This window comes from Silene latifolia, chromosome 9 (genome assembly GCF_048544455.1).
Source record: "Silene latifolia isolate original U9 population chromosome 9, ASM4854445v1, whole genome shotgun sequence".
Taxonomy (NCBI): Eukaryota; Viridiplantae; Streptophyta; class Magnoliopsida; order Caryophyllales; family Caryophyllaceae; genus Silene; species Silene latifolia.
The window spans coordinates 23,185,708-23,209,557 of NC_133534.1; the positions used below are offsets into that span (position 1 = coordinate 23,185,708).

The following is a 23,850-nucleotide window of genomic DNA, read 5'->3' on the forward strand; positions in this document are numbered from 1 at the left end:
CTTATGTTGCTGGTAAGTTGCTCGGCAACAACTTTCATATTGAGCCCTTTGAAGTTATACCTGATAATGATTTTTTAAGGATAAGGGCTTGTATTAAGTTAAATGAACCTTTGATGTCAGGTTTTTTCTTGGCAATGTGTAGGGTTCATCTTTTGCGGGTTCAGTTAGGTATGAGGAGATCTTTAAGTATTTGTATTAGGTGTGGTAAGATTCGACATAGGGGCTCTCAGTGTAGGGAAGGTATGATGACCATAGTATCTAGCATTGATAAAATGTTGGATAGATCTCAGGAGAAGGGTTTTGTTGTTTTCCAATCTAACAGCAACCACACCATTCAACATGGACCTTAGGGCGACACCACCTACCACTAGGTTTGTGAACTCTAGGGTTTATCTTAGAAATGGGAGGAGTGTTAGAAATGGGTAAGGAAGAGTGTCATCTGAGTGGGTACTTGACTTTGACCTGGGCCTTACTCCAGGGGAAGGGTGTTACCAGGGATGGTTTTTGCAGTGACATCGCAACCTTTTGCTGGACCAGTGGTATTCCAGGTGGGAAATGGAGCTGTAGGAAGTGAGGATAAAAACCAAGAACATAAGGGAAATGGGGACGTGGTAATGGAGGAGGCTATGGGAGCAGCTTTGGGAAATGAGGGAACAGTAGGAGGTATTGCAGTTAATGGGGGGTTAGGAGTAGGAGTACACTTACTTGGGGAAGGAAGTGGACTTAACCAAAATAGGAATGATAACAGCTCACAAAGAGTAGTTGGGAACAACAAGGGATTGGGGGGCTGGATTGATGGGGATATGAACCAGACTGAGGAATTACATAGTGTAGAAGAGAACTTTGAGAACTAGGGAGATATGAGTGTGGAGCAGCTTGCCCACTTGAAGCAGCTACAGGGGAATGACCCTTACATTTTGTATGCTGGACAAGGGAGCCTGAGTGGTGTGCTGGATCATGATCAGAGAATGCAGAAAGAAATTCCCTATGATCAGTATCCATTTTTGCCCATTCAATATCCCCTTCCACTCTATTCGGAAGGTCTTATTTGGCGTAGTGTAGATAATTGGAACGAGGTGTTTTTGAGTCGGAAACTCATGGAATAGTCTCTCTTATTATAGACAAAAGAGCTCAAGAATTCAAGGGTGACGTTGAGGTAGCTTATCTCTGCCAAGTTATATAGCCCCTTCATACCAAGTACCTTAAAGATCTCATGTACTTCCTCTTCTATCCCTAAGGCTTTTAAGGCATCCTTTGACAGTGTCCGTCATTTTGTTCTTTGTCATATGTTTCGTAGGTAGTTTAGGAGTATATTCGTACTTTTGAGCGTTGAACTTCGGGATGAAGTTCTCTTTTAGGAGGAGTGAATGTAATAATCAGAAGTCTTAGGAAAGAGAACAAGCATGGTATGAATGTAGAGCTACCACGATATGCGTACAGTGTATACGAGTCGGGTAAGGAGATGTGTACAAGTGTAAGAGAGTACTTTCGGTGAAAGAACAAGTACAAGACGGCGAGATGAGTGAGGAAGATAAGAACCATATCGTCATGACAAGAGTGAGTGCTTGGGGAAAGACGAGAAGAGACTTGAAGGAATATTAGGAAAGGAGAGTGTGCGGCGATATTCTGGGACGATGTTCATTTTAAGTGAGGAGATTGTAATACGCGGATATTTTGGAGCCCACAAAGGACTCTTGGGATGCGTGAGTATACCCTCGTACTTGGTGAGACTACCAGAAGTGAAAGATGACCGTACACTAGACCAAATAGGACCTAAACTAGACTTAGTTCGACTATAGTTGTAATACTACGGTTTTCTATGTCTTTGGGTACTCCATCGAGTGGGGCTTACTCTGTCGAGTAAAAATGTTTGGTTTATGAAACAGTGTTCTGCTGATAGGTACTCGATCGAGTAAGTTGGGGACTCGATCGAGTAAGGGTCACTCGATCGAGTAAGTTACTTACTCGATTGAGTAAGTCAGTTATGCGGGTTGTTTTGGCCGGGTTTTGTTAGCAATGCGTGATTGATATTTAAACTCTTCCATCAGTTCATTTGTCACTTTTTATCTTTTCTAAAACCATTCAAGAGAAAAACAAGTTACGTTACTTCATTTCTTCGCGTTGCTATCAAATCATAAGGGCTACAGTCGTAGGATCGTTGTGTTCTTTACGCCGTCTAGACCGTCGTATTGTGGGTAAGATCCTAGTATAGTTTTTTGTCATACTACGGTTTTCTAAGTGGGTTACTCGGCCGAATATGGCTTACTTGGCCGAGTAAGTGTGTCGTGTGTTTCTGGACAGTTTACTGCCCAGAAATACACGGCTGTGCATGGGAATACTCGGCCGAGTAGAGGATACTCGGTCGAGTATACGAGTATCCGGTTTGACGGGTTTATTTCCGCGGTTTGGTTAAGGTGATTAGGGATTATTATAAACTACACTTTTACGGTTTCTAAATCATTTTACAAAAACTCAACGACGCTCATATCTCTCTAATCACCATAATCACTCTCAAGGCTAATTGATCGATCGCAAGTCTATACTTCCGTCTCGTGTCTCGATTTCTTTGGTAAGTCTCTAGTTCTTTGTAATCACTAATATGTTGTCTTTTAGAGTTTGGCTGTAATTATTGTTTTGGGTTAATTTGGGAGTTTAGGATTTTTGTCATCGTATGTATTGTTGATTATTAATTATCGTGTTGTAGGTGATGATGTGTTACTCCTTGTGCATTTCTATGATTGGCTGCAGCATAACAGATTATGAGAAGGTAGGCTTTCCCTACTTAGTTATTTCTGTTTAATTGATTTGAGATTATATTGTTCTGCGTACGATTGTTTGTCTGCTGATCATTGTTGGAGTGTTGGTGTCGTGTTGGTGTTGGTGTTGTGATGATTGTGGTGGAGTCACTTGCGGGAGTGGCTTCACACCCTAGTTCGCCCTCCGTGGAACCCGCCATGGGAGGGGATGTGCACATTAAGGGACAGGGATATCGCTCATTGATGAGCGGGGGTTAGGTGGGGATTGGCTGCGGTCCCCCCACTGGCGGCGAGGATTACCTGTTGCAATGGGTAATCTGGCAGGGCTACACACTTCGGTGTGTAGTCGGTTACTGTATGAGATCGGGAGACCAGAGGTGGATGATGATCAGCTGGTTACCTTTTGTACTTATCTTACTTTGATTATTCAGTAACTGACCCCGTTATTTTTTTATAAAATCTATGGTGATTCATTCGGGGATGATGAGCACATTGTGACAGGTGATGCATTTCTTTAGCTGTGGGACAGTCATGGGGAGTCATCACTCGAGTCTAGCTTCCGCCGTCAAGAGACTTAGCTTGCATTCTTTCTAGTTGTTAAACTTTCACATTTGTACTTTGGTTTTGGTTTTGGAGAACATGTTAACTTTAATCATTTATATTTTAATAATTGTGTTTGGATTGTTAACTTTAGTATACTGACCTCGGGCAACCGAGATGGTGACGGTCTCTCATATGCTAGGGTGGTCCTGGAAAGGCACCTTCGTATGTGGGGGTGTCACGGTTTTTATATCGTTTCTTTGATTTTGGTTGAAACCCTAATTGAGTAATTTGGGGGTTTTGGGAGTATTTTGATACTAGATGATGATTATATGATTGTGTATTTGATATGAGGTGATCTCGTAGAGAAACTTTGCTGATTCGCTATTATGACGATTTTAGTGATTGTTTTTCCAGGTAGGGTTTCCATACTCAGTTATTGATTACATAGTGTTGTTAATAGTTGTTTATTGTTGGTGATTAATATCATATTGGAATTGATAGTTGGTGATTGTTGTTGCATAATTTGGTTGGATGTGATTGTTTGTCTATGGTTCTCGAGGTGCGTCCTCGGCTAAGTGGAGTCACTTGCGGAAGTGGCTTCACGCCCTTGATTCGCCCTCTATGGAACCCACCACAGAGGGGATGTGCACATTTAGGAATATGGGTTATCGCTCGAATGAGATAAGCGGGGCTTAGGTGGAAACGGCTGCGGTCCCCCACTGGTGGTGTGGAATACTTGTTGCGACGTGTATTCTGGCAAGACTACACACTTCAGTGTGTAGTCAGGTGTGTGGAGTTATGATGAAGATTGGGTGATTTTGTATTATTTCTGTTGTATTGTTTTTGTGTAACCAATAACTAACCCCTTTTAAATGTTTTGAAAAACTGTGGTGATCCATTCGGGGGTGGTGAGCAGTTATTGAGCAGGTATGAGATGGATTCGCATGGGATAGCCTGGTAGAGTTGCCACAAGATGTCTAGAAGTCTTCCGCTATGTCTTAAACATTTATTTACTTCATTTGAGTTAGATTTTTGGAACAGTTGTATTTTCATTTGACAGTTTTTGTATTGGTCTTGTATCGCTTTAAATATATTTAATAAAGTACGTTTCGTTATTGTCTATTTGATATACATTGCCTCGGGTAATCGAGATAGTAGCATCTTCATGCCTTAACTGGTCCTGGTAAGGCACTTGGAGAATGAGGGTGTTACAACAGTGGACTGAGTAGCGGTCACTCGGTCGAGTAAGCATAATACACGACCGAGTACTCGGCGAGTAGAGTCCACTCGGTCGAGTGCACTCTTCACTCGACCAAGTGAGACTCGTCAGGCCGGGTTATAAACTAATTCGGAATTCTATCTTATCCTAACCCTAGTTCATTTCTATCTTATTCCCTATCACTCTAAGCTCCCCCTTCTCTCTAAGATCTCCCTAAACACCTCCTTGTGAGATTAAAGCTTGGATTAAAACACTTGCTCATTTTGTTGGAATATGTGTCCTCCGACAATAATGCGATCACAACTGTTGATCATAATGATCACATGTTTAAATCTCATTTTAAGAATACATGTGGGATGTAATATTTTACAGTCAACTGGTCCACACATATCGGTAATGATTGGTGACTAGAGTTTGACATTCTTTTGTCGTGCGACGGTGGTGATCAGTTGATCCCCTTAGGTCATACCTATAGGGAAATACTCTTAATTGATTGTTTAATTAATCGTATGCCGATACGAGTTAATTAAATTGCTTAAAAATTGACGGATGATTTTGTGAATAAAATTAACGTGTCTTATTGTAATTCAATTATATTAGATACGGTCTAAGTAATTGAATTGTTTTATTACTTAGATAAAATTATTGTTTACGAAATAATTTGGAATTGAAATTGAATGAATAATTTATTATAAATACAAGACGTTGTAATTATAATTTGATAAACCGTTTTGGTACAAGTAATTACGAATTACTAGTCGATTTTGTAAATGACATATTTTATGAGTATGTTGATTTTTAATATGTTAAAAATACATTACAAATTCACATGTCAAGTAACATGTCACATATGTCACAATTGACAAATGACAAAATAAAATGGACCTTCCATTTTATTTTGTATGTACCGAAAATTGGAGGGAGTATTAGTGGAAAAATTATGTTGATTATTTTAATAAGAGAAAACATAATTATTAAAGCCTAATCTATAGCCATGCAACCCTGCAAGCTTTTGAGAAGAGCAAAAATAAAAGGCATTGGGCATGCTACCCAAGGCCAATAATTTCGGCCACCATAGGGGAAAAGAAAAGAGTTTTTCTTTTCAATTTATTTATTCATCATTTTTACATATAATTTTTCTAGTGTAAGAAAAATGCATACTCTCTACAATTTGTGAAAATTCTAGAGAAATAAAATCCAAATAATTCCTCCTCTCCACCGAAATAGTAGAGAGACAAATTAATATTTTGTGTCAATTTTTAAGTTAGACTTTTATTATTACTAGATCATAATAATATTTGTCATTGAGAGGTTTCCTTGGGTATTCACTTTTGAGAGAGATTCTATAATTGAATCTTTGTTCATCCATTATTTAGAATGCTCAAGAACTAACAAGAAGGAGATCTTGTTGGTACCCTTTTAATTCGAAATTTATAGTAAGGAAAACGATTTCTTCACTTATCTATTTTAGTTTGCATGCATAAGATTTGTATTTAATTTTATGACTAAATTAAATGTAACATATATGAATATGTATATTAATGAGATATAGATTTTCAACAAGCAGTATCAAGAGCCTTAGGTTGTTTGCATGCAAATCGGTTATAGTTTTTCCGAGTTATACGATTAACATATAAAACTTATAAATTTGTGTTTATTATGATATATCACGAAATTTATTATGCATGTTAAAGTTTCTGATCCTAAAATGTATTTAGAATTTTTTGGTTAATTTATGGATTTTTATTGTTCATTTCATATAATAATGGCATTAAAAATGTGATTTTATGATAAAAATGTCATTTTCGGACTAAAATTAGCTAAATTCTAATTTACCAGTGGTTTTTGGATATGTTTTCACATATATTATTTTTAGATGACCTGTAAAGTTTCATAATTTTTGGAGTTCTTATGCTCGAAATATGGATTTTTCATGATAAAAATCGAATTTAAATGAAAAATAGGTTAATATGAGATAAATTTCGAATCTGGTCATAGAAATTTATTATGTTGTCACATGCAATTTTACAAGATGTTTGTAAAATAATAGGCTATAATGAAGTCTTTATGCATGATTTATGAATTTTTGATGAAAAATAGCATAAATAGTGACTTTAATTAGTGAATAATTGCTAAAACTTACTTCATGACTAAGGAAAAATATCACATGTTGCATTTTATTACCTATTTCAGATTTAAAATTGAAAAGTTGATAAATATAATTTTTCTCATGTTTTTATGATTATATTTGTTAAAACCGAAAAACCGCAACATTGTTTTTCCCGACAAATTTCGAAATTTTTAACCTAAGTTTTTGGACATTATGAGTGTCATGGTATTTTTCCAGAATATTCATGAGTTTAAATTTCAAATTTGAATTTAATTGAAATTTTTGTGATTTATTTGGAGTTTATGCCATTTTTATTGTAATTTTGAGTCCATTAATGAACAAATTTAAGAAATATAAGTTAATTATTGTCAATATGTTAGTGGAGACTAATTTTGAGTCCTAAGTAGGTTAGGGTAATTAACTTGTGCATAAATATGATTTTATGTAATTTATTGTGATTTTAAAAGGTTGAATCACGCAAATCCGTAAAAACCGTTTAATATACGATATTGGCTCTTTAAGGCGATTTAGCATAAAATTGGGCATGTTCATACATATTATAATGCTGCATTTTATTTATGATTGTCATAATTTTATTTTATGTAATTTTTGAATTATGTAATTTTACTTAGTATGGCCTTAGTTTTTAATTGATATTATCCCGAAATGTATGGGAATATCAATTCGGTTGTAATTTATTGTGATCTCGTATCACCGTTTTGTAATTTAATAGATTTATTTTATTTTAATTACAAATGTATAATAGGAAATTATGTAATTTGTTATGTAATTTATTTATACCGGAGATCCTTGAAGACGGTGCCACTTAAGAGGGCGATCCATTAAAGACGGTGTTACCTCGAGATGCGTGCCAAAACCAAAGTTCAAGGGACCAATGGAGTTGGTTTCCGAATTTGTAATAGTTTATTAGATTTTCTATTTTAGGAAGGCCATACTAGGATTTTATTTATGTTTTGCATTTTATTTATATGTTGCATGCATCGCTAAATCGCCATAACTAAAACATGCATTATCATTAAATCGAGTTATTCGACCGTGTCAATTATAATTATCGTAGTTCACCGCTTTAGTTCACTTAAAACGTGATAGATAATAAATTGACATGACCTCTCGCTAGAATAATCAATTGAGACATAGCCTTACCAAAAAGTAAAAACCATGAAAACCTATTTCGTGAGGGAGTGCACTCGGCTTTACCGGGGTACAAACCTTGTTACGTAGGGTAAGTGGGTGATAAATGTCTACCCACCGAATTTATAAAGATGAGGGTTGTTTTCGGCTTTACCGATGCCCAAGTTGATGTAAATTTGGATCATGGACACATTTATTCGAAATTTGGGTTGAACTCAACGAAAGTATTATCGACGGTTGCCGGATGTGTTTCGGGCTAAAGATAAATATTAATGTAATTTTATCGACCAAGAGTTCTAAAAGTAGAATCGATTAAAGCGTTAATCCACCGAGTTATATTGATAAGGGTTGTATTCGGCTTTACCGATGCCTAAGTTAATATGAATTTGGGTCTTGGAATCATTTATAATAGTTGGGTAGAGGTCACTATATAAATGTTCATATCTTGTTAAATTTATTTACAAGTATTATTATAACGATGAATGTGTTGTTTTCATTATTCCGTTATCGTATTGTTCTATTTCTTTACCTCAAATTATACGATATCATTTCGATTTTTAGTTCAAATCTCCATTAAAACATCGTAACTAAAGACAAAATTTGAATTTTTCTTCTAAAAACCTCGTATTATCCATTGTAAGGATCTCTTGTAAAGAGTATAGATAAAAGTTATTCGTGATCAAAAGGGTTTTTGATTCTTGACTAACATATCTACTTACAATGAATTGTTTCTCATATGCTTAATTGAGTTAAGTACTTTGAAACGTTTTGGTAACTAGATTTGTTTGAAATCAAAATTGACCAAAAGACCGCAACCATTTCAATGAAAGTTTTAAGACTAAACAAATGAATTGAAGAGTAGTCTTCATGAAATTCAATTTTGCTTCTCTAAGTAAAGATTCATTGAATTGAGTGGGAGCATTCTCTTAAACCGTTAATAAAAGGACGAAGTTCAAAGAAGTAAAATTAGAATGGAATTGATACAAGGTAATGTTAAAAGTAAAGTTATTGAGAATAACGATACAAAACCTATCAATCCCGACCGATAAAGTTTCCACTGTCTTAAATGTTGGACACTAGAAAGGAAACTACCCCAAATTATTGAAGAATCAACAAGTTAGTTGTGGGACATCTAATGGGACCTTCTTCTTTAAATGTTTATTTGATTGACATAAGTTTTGCTAGTACCATTTCGTCAATATTAGAAACCGATGGTGGTTTTCATCATTGTATGCGATACATAGGATGATTAGAATATGACGATTAGCATCAAATAATATCGAGAGATAGAGTCATTGTGTAATCAATCTAGTTTTGGGTTTATAGTTGTACTTAATTATGACTATTAAGTACATAAACTCTAAATAAGAATATATACTTGTTAAGATACAAAAGAGGTTTCACTTTTGGGACCACTATACACCATGATTTGATGTATGGCTAGCCCATTATCATGGTGATTATATTCTAAACCAAACTAGAATGATATATCATAAAGATGATGCAAGACTAAAATTGGTAACCTAAGATTAAACCTTAAATTCTAGAATGATGAACGCAAAGAGTTATCGAGTACTCTTGAAACCATTAGATTGTTAATGGTATATGCCTATCTTGTATTCAAAGCAAGATATCTCGTGCTTTTTGGATGAAAAGGAAATAAAGGTTGTAAATCATTGATACAGAATAGGTTGATCATTTTCTTTTACCATCAATTTAAGTTGACACCAATATGTTTACTTAATAAGTTAAAAGGAGAAATATTTGAAGGAGTTCAAAGAGTTCCATGAATCACGATCAAGTCGTGATGGGATTATCAAAGTGAAGACTTTGATATAAGCTAAATGAAATATGAAATAGTATCACAAGTTAATCTCTCTTAGCACGCATTATGGGATAATGTGTGGTTAGATAAGAAATCAAACGCTATTCGATATGATTTGAACTTCAATCAAGTTACTTTGAGTTACTTGATTCTTTTGGGGATTCTATCATTTTGTCTAAGTTGTTTTTCCACTAAATCTAAACGATACGTATGAGATATGAAATGGTAGAGTACCATGCTTGTAAGTTTTCACAAGAAACAAATGCTCATTTTTCCCTTTCAATTATCACGAGTACAACGGGTTTGTGGCTCGTGAAGCTGTCTTTCTAAAATACAAGTTTATTTCTAGAAGACAGAGTGGGAGAAATTATTCAAGAGCCGCAAAGAATGCCACAAAGAATGTTATGTCCCAAGAAACTGGTATTTCTTGACTACATAAGACGTTTTGTGTAAGACGTTGTTTCTTCAAAACCTAGGAGGTTAAAATCATCACTTATTGAAGATGATGAATTAGTGTTACTCTTAGAAAGTGAGCTTGCAACTTACAAAGAAATTGTTTGATTCCAGTTGATTACTTCTGGAAAGTAATGAACATATGACTTACATGAGAATGTTTAAGTCACAACTCAATGCAAGGCTTAGAGCCATATAAAAAAAAAATCCGAATTAAAAGGCTTGATTAGTGACAAAGGGTTTTTGCACTAATAAAGAGAGATTTCAATGCTTGATTGGTTGCAAAGGGTTTTGCACTAGTTGAAATGCTTAAGTCTATTTGGATCTTCTTAGGGATTGTGTTTCATTATGATGATATACATATAGCAAGTGAATCAAAAACCCACTTCTTCAATTAGAAAGGATGTATTCAATACATGTTTTAAGTTTTGTAGATTCTTGCAATCCTAAGATAATGTGAAACATAAGAGAGGGTCTTAAGTAGGACATCAATGAGTTGGAATCACTGTTTTGATCATGTTATAAAACTTTTCTCGAAGTTGTGTTTATACATGGAGTTTAGTGGGAGTTACGAAAATTTTAATTAGTCTTATATGTGGATGACACATTGATCATTGGGAATGATTTAAGACTTATGGAGTATTATAATACATCTTTAATATCCAGATTTGTGGAGATAAATCCACATGATATTAGCGTCAAATAAGAAGTCTTATGTTGATAAGATTCAGGACTAGTTCAATCAAATTGAACATATTTGATTGATTCCATTTGCTTTCGCTGCCAAATCAATTAAATAGGAAATGATGTATAACACTTCATATACTTTGAGTATGATGAATTGTTTCAAATCGAATTTAAGTAATTGTTACCAAGTAAGCCATAAAGATTACCCTTAAGTGTTTGCAGAAGCATTAAGGATGTAATGCAAAGTGTTTTTGATGCAATTTTGTGTAAGGGTGTTACACAAGTGACAATTGACAATTGAGATTGCGCATGGTTTCCGATAAAACCATAATCAAAACACATTAGGATGGTTAAGATACCATTGTGGCTATGTTATTTAAGAAATAGATTTTCTAGAATCGTTCTAGGCAATAAAGAACAAATGAGAAATATTTACAACAGAAATTGAGTACACTTGCAATCATGTGATGTGCAAGAAGGATGAGTTCCGCACACTGTGAAAACAGTGGGAGCTATTTTAAGGCAAGAAAGCCTATGTCTAGATTGGATCTAGACATGTACTCAGAAAGTTTTATAATGAAAATGTATACATTACAAAGGAAAACGAGTATGTAGTAAGGTTGAGTAAGATACAAGAAGTTGATAAAACCTACTAACCAAAGCCTTCTCATGGGCTTAACATGATTGTCATGTCATATGTCATTTCAATTGCATTGAGATGAATAACTACATATAAGATGAAAATGGATTATAAAATTATGAAGTAGTAATCACGTATTGACTATTCATATGATAATCACATTTGTCGTTCGAGTTTTTTTTTTTTAAATCTGAAAACTCCTTTTATACCTTGTTACATCCAAACGGGTTGTAGAGACAATATTGAACCCCGTTAAAGTGAACCCGGATTAACATGGTATTTGCCCATAGTCACTTGTATGAGGTGACGTCTCGAAGTGACTAGAGTGTGATGCGATTGATGGCAAGTTCAAGTGCCATGGAGTCATATGAGAATGACTAGTCGATCACATAGGCAGACTGTTAAGAACACTTTGTCGGGCCTTATGACCACTTATAGAGTTCTGGCAAATTTATATAGCCTGGTCGTGGCGAGAGCTACTATAGTATTCTAATGAGTCGATTCTTTTGACTAAAGACTGTTCGCCTAAGATGGCATAGTTTCAGATTAACTTTGATTTGTGTTACTACGACCTTCAAAAATGGGGTCAAATGGGCATATTTTGGGTTATGATGGCTGTGACTAGTCGAAGGGAATAAGTGCGATAGGAATTGTCCACCCCTTGTCAGGATTATAACAATATCTCAGGGCCACTCGAAGAGTAATTAACTGGAAATGCGTGGCCACGCTCGGAAGATATCTATCGTAGATAAATCCGGTCAATCAGTTATTCTCCAGATCGAGGAAACCACTCTCGATATGATCACTTGCAAGTACGACCTGGAAGACACCTTGCATTGAGTGGGAGATAGTAATAGGACAAGAGAATTGGTGACGCACACTTGTCGAGGACAAGTGGGAGATTGTTGGAATATGTGTCCTCCGACAATAATGCGATCACAACTGTTGATCATAATGATCACATGTTTAAATCTCATTTTAAGAATACATGTGGGATGTAATATTTTACAGTCAACTGGTCCACACATATCGGTAATGATTGACTGACTAGAGTTTGACATTACTTGTCGTGCGTGCAATGATGGTGATCGATTGATCCCCTTAGGTCATACCTATAGGGAAATACTCTTAATTGATTATTTAATTAATCGTATGCCGATACGAGTTAATTAAATTGCTTAAAAATTGACGGATGATTTTGTGAGTAAAATTAACGTGTCTTATTGTAATTCGATTATATTAGATACGGTCTAAGTAATTGAATTGTTTTATTACTTAGATAAAATTATTGTTTACGAAACAATTTGGAATTGAAATTGAATGAATAATTTATTATAAATACAAGACGTTGTAATTTATAATTTGATAAACCGTTATGGTACAAGTAATTACGAATTACTAGTCGATTTTGTAAATGACATATTTTATGAGTATGTTGATTTTTAATATGTTAAAAATACATTACAAATTCACATGTCAAGTAACATGTCACATATGTCACAATAGACAAATGACAAAATAAAATGGACCTTCCATTTTATTTTGTATGTACCGAAAATTGGAGGGAGTATTAGTGGAAAGATTATGTTGATTATTTTAATAAGAGAAAACATAATTATTAAAGCCTAATCTCTAGCCATGCAACCCTACAAGCTTTTGAGAAGAGCAAAAATAAAAGGCATTGGACATGCTACCCAAGGCCAATAATTTCGGCCACCATAGGGGAAAAGAAAAGAGTTTTTCTTTTCAATTTATGTATTCATCATTTTTACATATAATTTTTCTAGTGTAAGAAAAATGCATACTCTCTACAATTTGTGAAAATTCTAGAGAAATAAACTCCAAATAATTCCTCCTCTCCACCGAAATAGTAGAGAGACAAATTAATATTTTGTGTCAATTTTTAAGTTAGACTTTTATTATTACTAGATCATAATAATATCTGTCATTGAGAGGTTTCCTTGGGTATTCACTTTTGAGAGAGATTCTATAATTGAATCTTTGTTCATCCATTATTTGGAATGCTCAAGAACTAACAAGAAGGAGATCTTGTTGGTGCCCTTTTAATCCGAAATTTATAGTAAGGAAAACGATTTCTTCACTTATTTATTTTAGTTTGCATGCATAAGATTTGTATTTAATTTTATGACTAAATTAAATGTAACATATATGAATATGTATATTAATGAGATATAGATTTTCAACACATATTACCTTCCCTTCCTTCCTCTTTTTAAGTTAAGATCTATTCCTTTCTAGTTTTATGAACCCTAGATTTTTAGGGTTTTGTTATAAGTAATTAGTTAGTAATTAGTATGTGTAATATGGGTAATTAATGGGTAATACTAAGGGGTTTTATATTGTATAATAATGTAGGATGTATTGTGATGGTATTATGTGAATTGTTTAGGATGAGACGGAATCAGGTCGGATTCGGGGTGGCTTGTGGAGATTGTTAAAAGGTAAGTTAATCCTACTCGGTTTCAATAATGTGGTGTTGTTAAGGTTGTTGTTAATGTTGTAATTAATCTCACATAAGTAGGACATTTGCATTATAACATGTTTAGTGGTTAAGCACATCGTTCAGGAAATGATTGTGATATGTTAGATTGTATTTTAAGTATTGGTTGTTGTCGTATATGTTGAGGATGTGTTGTTGTTATTGAGAAGACGTAAGACGATTGGGAGACTGTCTTACGCTTGAGTCGCCTCTTGGAGCTTCCCACGTACTCCAAGAGAGATGTGCACAATAAGGACTTGAGTACGGAGTGACTCGTGTGGTTGAGGCACGACGTGTAACACCCCTTCATACCAAGGTACCTTACCAAGGACTACCCTAGCATGAAAGACTGTTACCATCTCGATTGCCCGAGGTTAGTATATCAAAGTTAACAATCCAGAACACATTTATTAAAGTATAAATGGTTTAAGTTTACATGTTCTCCAAAAACCAAGACCAAAATATACCTGTGAAAGTTTAACAACTAAAAATGAAAGCTAAGTCTCTTGACGGCGGAAGCTAGACTCGAGTGATGACTCCCCATGACTGCCCCATAGCTAGAGAACTTCATCACGTGTCACAATCTGCTCACCATCCCCGAATGGATCACCACAGATTTTATAAAACAACAACGGGGTCAGTTACTGAATAATCAAAGTAAGACAAGTACAAAAGGCAACCAGCTGATCATCATCCACCTCCGGTCTCCCGATCTCACACAGTAACCGACTACACACCAAAGGGTATAGCCTTGCCAGATTACCCATCGCAACAGGTAATCCTCGCCGCCAGTGGGGGACCACAGCTAATCCCCACCTAAGCCCCGCTCATCAACGAGCGATATCCTTGTCCCTTAATGTGCACATCCTCTCCTGTGGCGGGTTCCACGAAGGGCGAACTAGGGTATGAAGCCACTCCCGCAAGTGACTCCACCACAATCATCACAATACCAAATCAACACCACACAACCACCAATACCAACACCAACACCAACACCAACACCAACACCAACACCAACACCAACACCAACACCAACACCAACACCAACACCAACACCAACACCAACACCAACACCAACACCAACACCAACAGATGATCACGAAATCAATCATACAACAATTAACACATAAATCATAATTCAATTAAACAGTAAAACTGAGTAGGGGAAACCCTACCTTTTTGCAACCCGCTACACTGCAATCAATCATACAAATGCATAACGAATACTACATCGTCACCTATAATAATGATAATTAACAATCAACACACATATGATGACCAAACTCTAAACCCCCAAATTAACCCAAAACTATAATTAGACAAAACCCTAACAACCAACCTATTAACTGATTATAAAGCATTAGAGACTTACCAATGAAATCGACGCAAGAGAGAAAAGGACAAGGACTCACGAACCATCAACGCTCTTGGGAGAGATTAGAGAGGATTAGAGTTACGTAGAATGTTTTAGGTTTCGTGAAACGTAACAAGTGAAACAGTGAATCTTAATTTATAACTCTAACCGTATCTAATCAAACCGCGGAAATAATCTCCGTCAGACCGGATACTCAGTAGAATGTAAAGTATACTCGGCCGAGTATCCTCTACTCGGTCGAGTATTCCCATACCCGGCCGAGTATACCTGGACAGTAGTTTGTCCAGAAACACACGACACACTTACTCGACCGAGTAAGCCGTATTCGGCCGAGTAACCGACTTAGGAAAACCGTAGTATTACACGACGTGTGCCAGGGGATTCGGTTGGCATCCGGGCTCGGTACCACGGACGTGTTCTGAGTACCTATTTGTGAGATGAGGTGTCGTGGGCGTGTCCCTGACATCGGTATAGTTTTGGGTACATCTGGGCGTGTCCTAGTACCGGTATGGTGATTGTATAACCATGTTTCGTTCATAGCATTAGTACATTGCATACTTATACATTGTCGTGCCTTATGTCTATTATTGAAACTGACGTGTTTGTGTGTTTGTATAACTAGGTTTGGTGCCCGGCTACCCCCGGGCTACCTTTATTTAACATTTAAATTTTATTTTCGATGAAATATGATTTCTCTAAATTTGGTTCACACATGCATTTACAATTTATATATTGAAATTATGATGAGAGGTAAAATTATTCAACAAATTATGAGACACGTTCACCTCTCCTGCTGTTAATATTATTACTTCACTACATCCCCTATTAATACTATTACGTTCAATACTTCTTCAGTTACTGTTGTTTGTTTTACTATTCCTGCTATTTTTACGGTTAACCCGTTAGTTTTGTGAAGCTTGTATATTTAAATAAATTAATATTTTCTTAAAATCGAATTGTTAGTTAAGTTTTCATACTCTTTCCGTTGTTTCTATTGTTACTTTATCTACATGTGTCGTGACTACTATTACTTTCACTTCTCCCGCCGTCATTATTTTTTCTTTCACTACTCCCACATTTATTTTTGTTAATTTCACTACTCCCGTTGCTGCTAGTATGACTTTCACTACTCCCGTTGCTATATATTATTGTTGCTTTTAATACTCACATGGAAGGTTACTATCATAATAGTTGATTATCTAGTTGTATTAGAGTTATATATTTAAATAAATCTGAAATATTAGATTAGAATATTATTTAAGAGTAATCATTATTATTTACTAATTAAATCACAAATCTAATAAATTATGGAATATTTTATTTTTTTGGAAATCTGAATTGATTTACTTACCTTATAATAGTTTACAAAATATAACATATACTAATATTATGTTTATGTATGTTAAATAATTAACATATTTATATTAATTAATACCATAAGTGGAACCCATTTATTTTAAGGAAACTCGCCATATTCTAATATGGGATATTCGTCATGGTACCCCTCAATTTTTCGACTTTCTACATGGTACCCCTACACTTTTTAAAACATACACGGTACTCCTAATTATTGTCATTATCACTAAATGTACCCCTAAACTTTATTTTTCGTCAATTAAACTCAGTTTTAGGCGTTAAGTGATTACTTGGACGCATAACTAAGCTTGTCATTTATCATCCCATGACATAAGGACTCTATTAGGCTCAATATCCATATTTGGACGTGATAATTTGAATTGGCAGAGGATCAATAAATTTTCCGTCAAAATTTTTTTAGCCCTTATTGTATGGAGGAGACTAGATCGTTTTTCCTCCCTCATGGAAAAAAGCAATGTTGGTTTGATTGCCATAGAAGCTTTCTGCCCCTTGATCATGTTTTCAGAAATAACATAAATGCTTTTTATAAGGGAAGAGTAGAGAATCGCACCCCTCCTCCTAGATTGTCGGGAAATGAAGTGTGGGAGAGAGTTTCACATTTCCCTACAGTAATTAATGGTACTGATGATGAGTTTAAAAAGTTGAAGGCGATGAGGAAGGGTTGGTACAAGCGAAGCATTTTTTGGGAGCTTCCTTATTGGAAGACATTGTTAATTCGACATAACTTGGATGTCATGCACATTGAGAAGAATTTTTTTGAACAATTAATTCATACAGTGATGGATGTAAGAGGAAAAACATCCGATACTCCAAATAGAAGAAAAGACTTACCTTTATTTAGTAATCGGCCAAATTTAAATATTCGTAACAATGGGGAAGTGCCAAAAGCTCCTTTCACTCTAGATAAGGATCAAAAGAGGGTCTTGTGTGAATGGGTATCTAACTTAAAGTTTCCTGATCGGTATGCATCTGACTTGAGCAGATGTGTCGATTTACAAGGCCTTAGGTTGCGTGGGCTCAAAAGTCATGATTGTCACGTGTTCATGGAGCGTTTACTACCTGTTGCGCTGAAAAGATTGTTACCGGCTAACGTATGGAACGCAATAACTGAGATAAGTCAGTTTTTTCGAGACTTGTGTGCTTCAACTATAAAATTTGATGAAATGGAAAGAATAGAGAATAACATTGCCGAGATACTCTGAAAATTAGAGAAAGTTTTTCCACCTTCATTTTTCAATTCAATGGAGCATTTACTGGTCCACTTGGCATATGAAGCAAAAGTGGGTGGTCCTGTTCAATATATGGATGTATCCATTTGAGAGGTAATGTGTATAACTCACATGTAACAAACTTTAATAACGTTAAATATCTATATAACTAATTTTAATATTATATACTATATAACTAATTTAAAAAATACTAGGTTTCTCAATCATATAAAGAGAAAAGTTAAAAATAAAGATCGGGTGGAAGGTTCCATTTGCAATGCTTATTTGATCGAAGAGATATCCAACTTTTGTGCTCTATACTTTGAATATCATGTAGACACAAAAATAAGAGATTTGGAAATTGGAATAGAAGAGCAAGTTGAGCCAAATCTCCCGGATCTTTTCAAACCCATCAAAGGAGGTCCGTCCTCGAAAGGTCGTAAGAGGTACTTAAATGGTAAAGAGTATGATCGTGCTCACTTGTATGTTCTTTGTAATTGCGAAAGCCTGTGAGATTATGGAGAGTAAGTTAACTCACTTTTACCTTTTCCAAATATCATGTTGAATAGAAAAGATATTTTATGCTAAGATATATTTCCTAGGGACTTTGAGGAATTCATCTCTGAACAACATCCAAACTTAAGTTCCAATGAAATTTGGAGTACATATGAAGAACAATTTCCGGAATGGTTTAAAAACGAAGTAAGTTATATATAAATAATTTTTTACACACAATTTAGTTATATCTACAATATTCATATATTAACTTTATTTATTTCAAATAGGTTCATACATCAAACACTGAAGATGATTTATTACAAGCTTTATCGATGGGTCATTCTAGTAGGGTGACAACTTGGAAACATTTTCTCTCAATGGTTTTAACTTCCACACTTTTAAATATGGGAAACACAAAACTACCATGAATTACGGTGTATGTGTTGATTCTATTGACGGTATGGAGTATTATGGTATCTTAGATGAAATTATTGAGTTGACTTATGTTGGTTCACGACAAACTTACAAAACGATCTTGTTCAAATGTAATTGGATGGATAACTCGGCAAAAGGCATGAAGGTACATGAACAGTACAAACTTGTACAAGTTAATCACACTAAGAAGTATCCAAAATATGATCCATTTGTGTTTGGGTATCAGGCTCAACAAGTTTATTTTGGTCATTATCCTAGTACAAAGAAAGATAGAAACCAATGGTGGGCTGTATTCAAAACTAAACCGAGATCAGAAATTAATGCTCCTATTCATGAGGATCTTTCTGTATTTCAAGAAGTTGTCCACGATCCTCCGACATTATCTACGGTAGATGATTGTGTTGAAGAGGATATGAATACAGAGTGGGAAGGGAAGGGGAACCAGGGGATGAACAAATAAGTGATGGGGAATGAGACATGGTACAATATGATGATGATGATGATGATGATGATGATGATGATGATGATGAGGATGATGAGGAGGAGGAGGAGGAGGAGGAGGATGAGGAGGAGGGGGAAGGGGGGGTGGGGGAGGAGGGAGATGAATATGAATATGAATATGAAGGTGAAGGTGAAGGTGAAGGTGAAGGTGAAGATGAAGATGGAAATGAAGATGAAGATGATGATTATTAAGATGTTTTTCATTTCTTTTATAATCTGCTATATGTCCTATTTTATCTAATTAAAAATATAGTCTTGTGACTTGCAAGCTGCGTTCATATTTATTATTTAATGACTCGGTCTTATACTTTTTTCTCCTACTTCAGTCTACATTATCCCTTCTTACATATGGCTGTAAAGTAGCAAGCCAAGATCAAGTTTTTTATTTGAGTTCATGTTCAGGCATAAGTTTTAATGATTTTCAGCATTCTTGTTTATTAGATAATAATGGCAGGTAGGAGTAGATCACGAGGAGGTGGAGGATCCCGCGGTGGGAGGGGTCGTGGCAATGTCTCATTTCGTCGCGAATTGTCTCATTCAATGGAGGTTAATACTCCTACTCGGGACGAGCAAGAGACTCAGCAAGAGCAAGAAGAAGACCAAGAGGAAGAGGAAGAGATACGTACTTTATCCACCACAGATACACAGTCACTGCCCACTCTTGCCCTTGACCATTTTTGGTAAGAAATTAAGTACATGTATTATAATTAGCCCAACGCTCGTTAATACGTTATTTGAGTTTATTTTCAATCGTTCCAATTTGTCTTTTTGTACAGGTTTGGAAGACGATGTGTATCAAATGCAATTGGTGAGTCGATTAGGCAGTATTACCGTTCACCATACATGAACTGGACCGAGACTCCTGAATATATCCAAGATAGGTGGTTCAATAACTTTCGCGTATGTATCTTCAATTGCATTACCATCTTTATGAGTCAGTCAATTTTAGAAATGTGATTGTTGAATGTTTTATGGGTTGCTGTTTTATAGAGCTTCACTTCTAGTCGCTTTAAAGTTGTGTAATGCCGTCTCATTCATTCACATGGATATTCATAGATGATCTTGAGTTTCAGGTGCCATACCACACAAGTCACAATTACCATTCAACATTATCACCTAATCCCCTAATCCATATATAGCTACCAGCAGGCTTATATATTCCAATTGTTTGCACTCCAAACCCATTCATATAGCCTTGTTTCATCTTGTCTTTAACTTTCATGATTATTTATAGTTAATTACTCATATTTACCAAAAACAAATAGTATTATTAGCTACATTGGGGCTGATAATTTGGATTAGTTGCATTAAGTCATCTTATACACTTAACTAATTTTTACTCATATTGTTACTTGCAGAATTATTTCAAATGGGAGAGTGAATTTGATCGTCGTATACAAGATGGTTATAATGAGCATGCCGCAAAGCGCCTCAAAGGAATTGTTAGACACGCTGGAAAACAAATTGAGACTAATGGGAAGAAACCGAAGTGGATAAATGAGATCGTGTATGCTCAGCTCAAGGAAAGAAGACAAGATGCGGGGTTCATAGAAAGGTCAAAGAGGGCTAGCAATAACAAGAAAGCTTCTGCTGAGTATGGCGTTATTCCTTCAACTCACCATATGGGCTCTATCTCTACTTTAGAGACCGCACTCAAAATGGTTAAGTCCTGACTTTTTTTTTATTGAACTTCCTATATTTGCAATTCTTTTTATTAAATTTGTTGTTGCTTATCACAAGTGAATATGGAACTGGGGCTTTTTCGTCCATGAATGAGCGAAATGCGAGTGACTGAACGGGACAGGGACAAAAATGAGTCCCAATAATTTTGATGGCCACGTGCAATCATGCTTATCATAGATTAGACAATTATATTAGATTAACTAGCTTACTTGGTGACCTAAATTTGACTTGCAACTCTGATTCTAGTGTAAAACTGGCCAACTACTTAACAAGTTGCCTTGTTGATGTTGCGATTTGTAAGAGTGTTTCAGACCTGATAGCTAACAAATAAATGACTGGCCAATTATTTGTTTACTACTTTTCAGACTAAAGCAAACCAAGGGAAGTTACCTGCTGCTCCAGATTTGTTCTTTCGTATTCATAGTGTCGTAGTGGATGCTGCAACTGGAAAAAAAGAACTAAAATCAAAGAAAGACAAAGAAGTTTATGTGAGTACGCCTTTAAATTGTTGAGATTTATTTATCGCCTTATATTTATTGTGCTTATATACCTATTAATATGCGTTTTTGTAGGGTACATATAATGAGAAGCTCAATGAAGCCGGAGAGAATGAAGACGGAGAGCTAGAGAATGCAGACACAGAGAATGAAAATGGAGATAATCAAGTTTCAGAGAATGTAAAAAAAGATGCAGTCTTTTTGAAAGTTGTTGGTGGGCGAAAGAAAGGACAAGTATACGGACTTGGGTGCGCTGATAAATTGTTCTATAAGAAGACAACAAGAAACAAACGCACATTATCTATGGCTGCTACTTCCTATTGTCCTGGAGTGGTGAGGCAATTAGAGGAACCAGTACAACAGTTAGAGAAGGCGCGTGAACAATTAGAGAAAGCGAATGAAGAAAAAAAGAAAGCGCGTGAAGATGACCGCTTACTCTTTGACCAAAGATTGGAAGCACAAAGAGAAGAAATGATGAAGAAAATGGAGGAACATTTTCAACTAATGCAACAACAATTTAGTTGCCACAACAACATTACTCCCCGTCCTAACCCCGATGAGGACCCGTTTGGTGGTAATGGAGGTGCTACAATGCAAGTGAGTTAGAAGTTATTAGACGTTAACTATGTGTTAAGTGTTCGATTAGTAGACTTATATGATATTTGACGGATGGATTAGTTGCCAAGTATATGTAGTATCTAAGTGTATGGATTATTTTGGTTAGTTATAATATCGGACTTTTTCGATTGAAATTTTATTGGTGGCTTTCCGATTTGTGTTGGTAGCTAGATATTGATTTTATGCAGGGTGAGTGGTAAGGGAAAAAAACGGCAGCTGTAGGAACATGAAACACAGATTTGGGACTACCATTTAACATATTGAGACCGTTGGTGGTCTCAAACAATCTGTTAAAGTTGAGACCAACAATCAAAATTTTGACACCGCAGATTGGTTGTAAAATAGAGACCGGAGGTTCATTTTTGAGTCCGATAAAACAGTCTCAACACCACTTTAAAATTGTTTTATGAAGACTAATTGAGACCAAAGACAGTCTCAAATTAGGGACCGTCAACTGCTTCTAAGACCACATTTGTTGGTGGCTAATTTGAGACCACTAGCAAACCGGATCCAAAAAATTGAATTTGTTACCAGCTTTTCGGACCGCTTTATGTCGGTCTCAAAAATCAAAAATCGGTCGCAAAAGCGTTTTTGAGACTGCTTTTCCTACATTTGAAACCGCTACAGGCGGTCTCAAAAACGCGTGTTTCTTGTAGTGGAGAGGATCAATAAATTTTCCGTCAAAATTTTTTTAGCCCATATATATCAATAAATATTAGGATCGAGATGGATATTGTACCTAATAGAGTCCTTATGTCATGGGATAATAAATGACAAGGTTGGTTACGCGTCGAAGTCATCACTTAACGCCTAAAACTGAGTTTAATTGAATTGACGAAAAATAACGTTTAGAGGTGTAGATACCTCATTTCCGCACCTCCCGCAAACCACCCGGTGATGATTGAGCCGCATGTTTGGTACGCGGAACGATTTGTGACAGTTCGTAAGTTTATCGTCAAGTGATTGTTCAAACACTGATGTCTACCTCTTGGTTGTCATCTACGCGCCGATACGGTCGTTTTGACAATAATTAGAGTACATTTGGAGTCCGGGCCTAAAACCGTCTTCATTTTCTGATAACCGTTAAATCCCGAGTCAGAATGTTCTGGAATGTTCCGGATATTTCTATGCCATATTTTATAAATATTTCACAATCTTTTAATCTTTGGTAAACAATTTCCCGTAATATTCATACAAATATTAAGAAAAACCAAATTAATCCGTTATTCCATAACTTAAACACGGAAATCTTTCTTCCGCAGGAGGAAACCACTTGGGAACAGACGCAGCAGGTGCTGCGCCTCTTCCAAGAGACGCAGTGACTGCTGTGCCTCTTCCCAGGTCCTTTTCTGCGTATCTTTTCGAGATTCACTTCCAAAGTCTCTCCGAAAACCCTATTCCTTCACGTGATTAGTATAAATAGGAGCCTTCGCTCCTCATATTTCTCACGCGAGTGTCCGCCCTTCTCTTCTCCCTTTGCATTCTAAGTCCACGTTCTTACTTTTTGGCATCTACGTGCTTGAACATTCGACCACGTAAGCTCAGATCCTTCTGAGTACCAGCCTCGTTTAGCATGACCGACCAATTTGACCAACTCCACATCTAATCAACTTAACTAATCTTAATCGTTTTCCTCTTACGAGGGCACTATCGTTACATTCGAGTCGAGCATCACTAATCTATAACTTAGTTCATCTCGATTCGTCAAACATGTAAGTCTGAGGGTGTATAATCTCTCTTTTATTTATTGTTCTTTACTTTTTGTATCATTAA

The 23,850-nt window shown here is 35.8% G+C and overlaps 1 protein-coding gene across 1 annotated transcript; it reads left to right on the top strand.

The window, feature by feature from the left end:
- Nucleotides 1-19,715: 19,715 nt before the first annotated feature.
- LOC141600714 (uncharacterized) lies at nucleotides 19,716-22,065 on the top strand. Its single transcript, XM_074420959.1, has 5 exons — nucleotides 19,716-19,959; nucleotides 20,056-20,179; nucleotides 20,638-20,940; nucleotides 21,328-21,450; nucleotides 21,535-22,065. The coding sequence occupies exons 1-5, from the start codon at nucleotides 19,727-19,729 to the stop codon at nucleotides 22,063-22,065; spliced, it is 1,314 nt and encodes a 437-aa protein (XP_074277060.1). The 5' UTR covers nucleotides 19,716-19,726.
- Nucleotides 22,066-23,850: the final 1,785 nt, after the last annotated feature.

Coding starts and splice junctions, on each gene's coding strand:
- LOC141600714 (XM_074420959.1), top strand. CDS start 19,727: ATGGCAGGTAGGAGTAGATCACGAGGAGGTGGAGGATCCCGCGGTGGG. Junction 20,180..20,637: donor GGTGGTTCAATAACTTTCGC/GTATGTATCTTC, acceptor TGTTACTTGCAG/AATTATTTCAAATGGGAGAG. Junction 20,941..21,327: donor TAGAGACCGCACTCAAAATG/GTTAAGTCCTGA, acceptor ACTACTTTTCAG/ACTAAAGCAAACCAAGGGAA.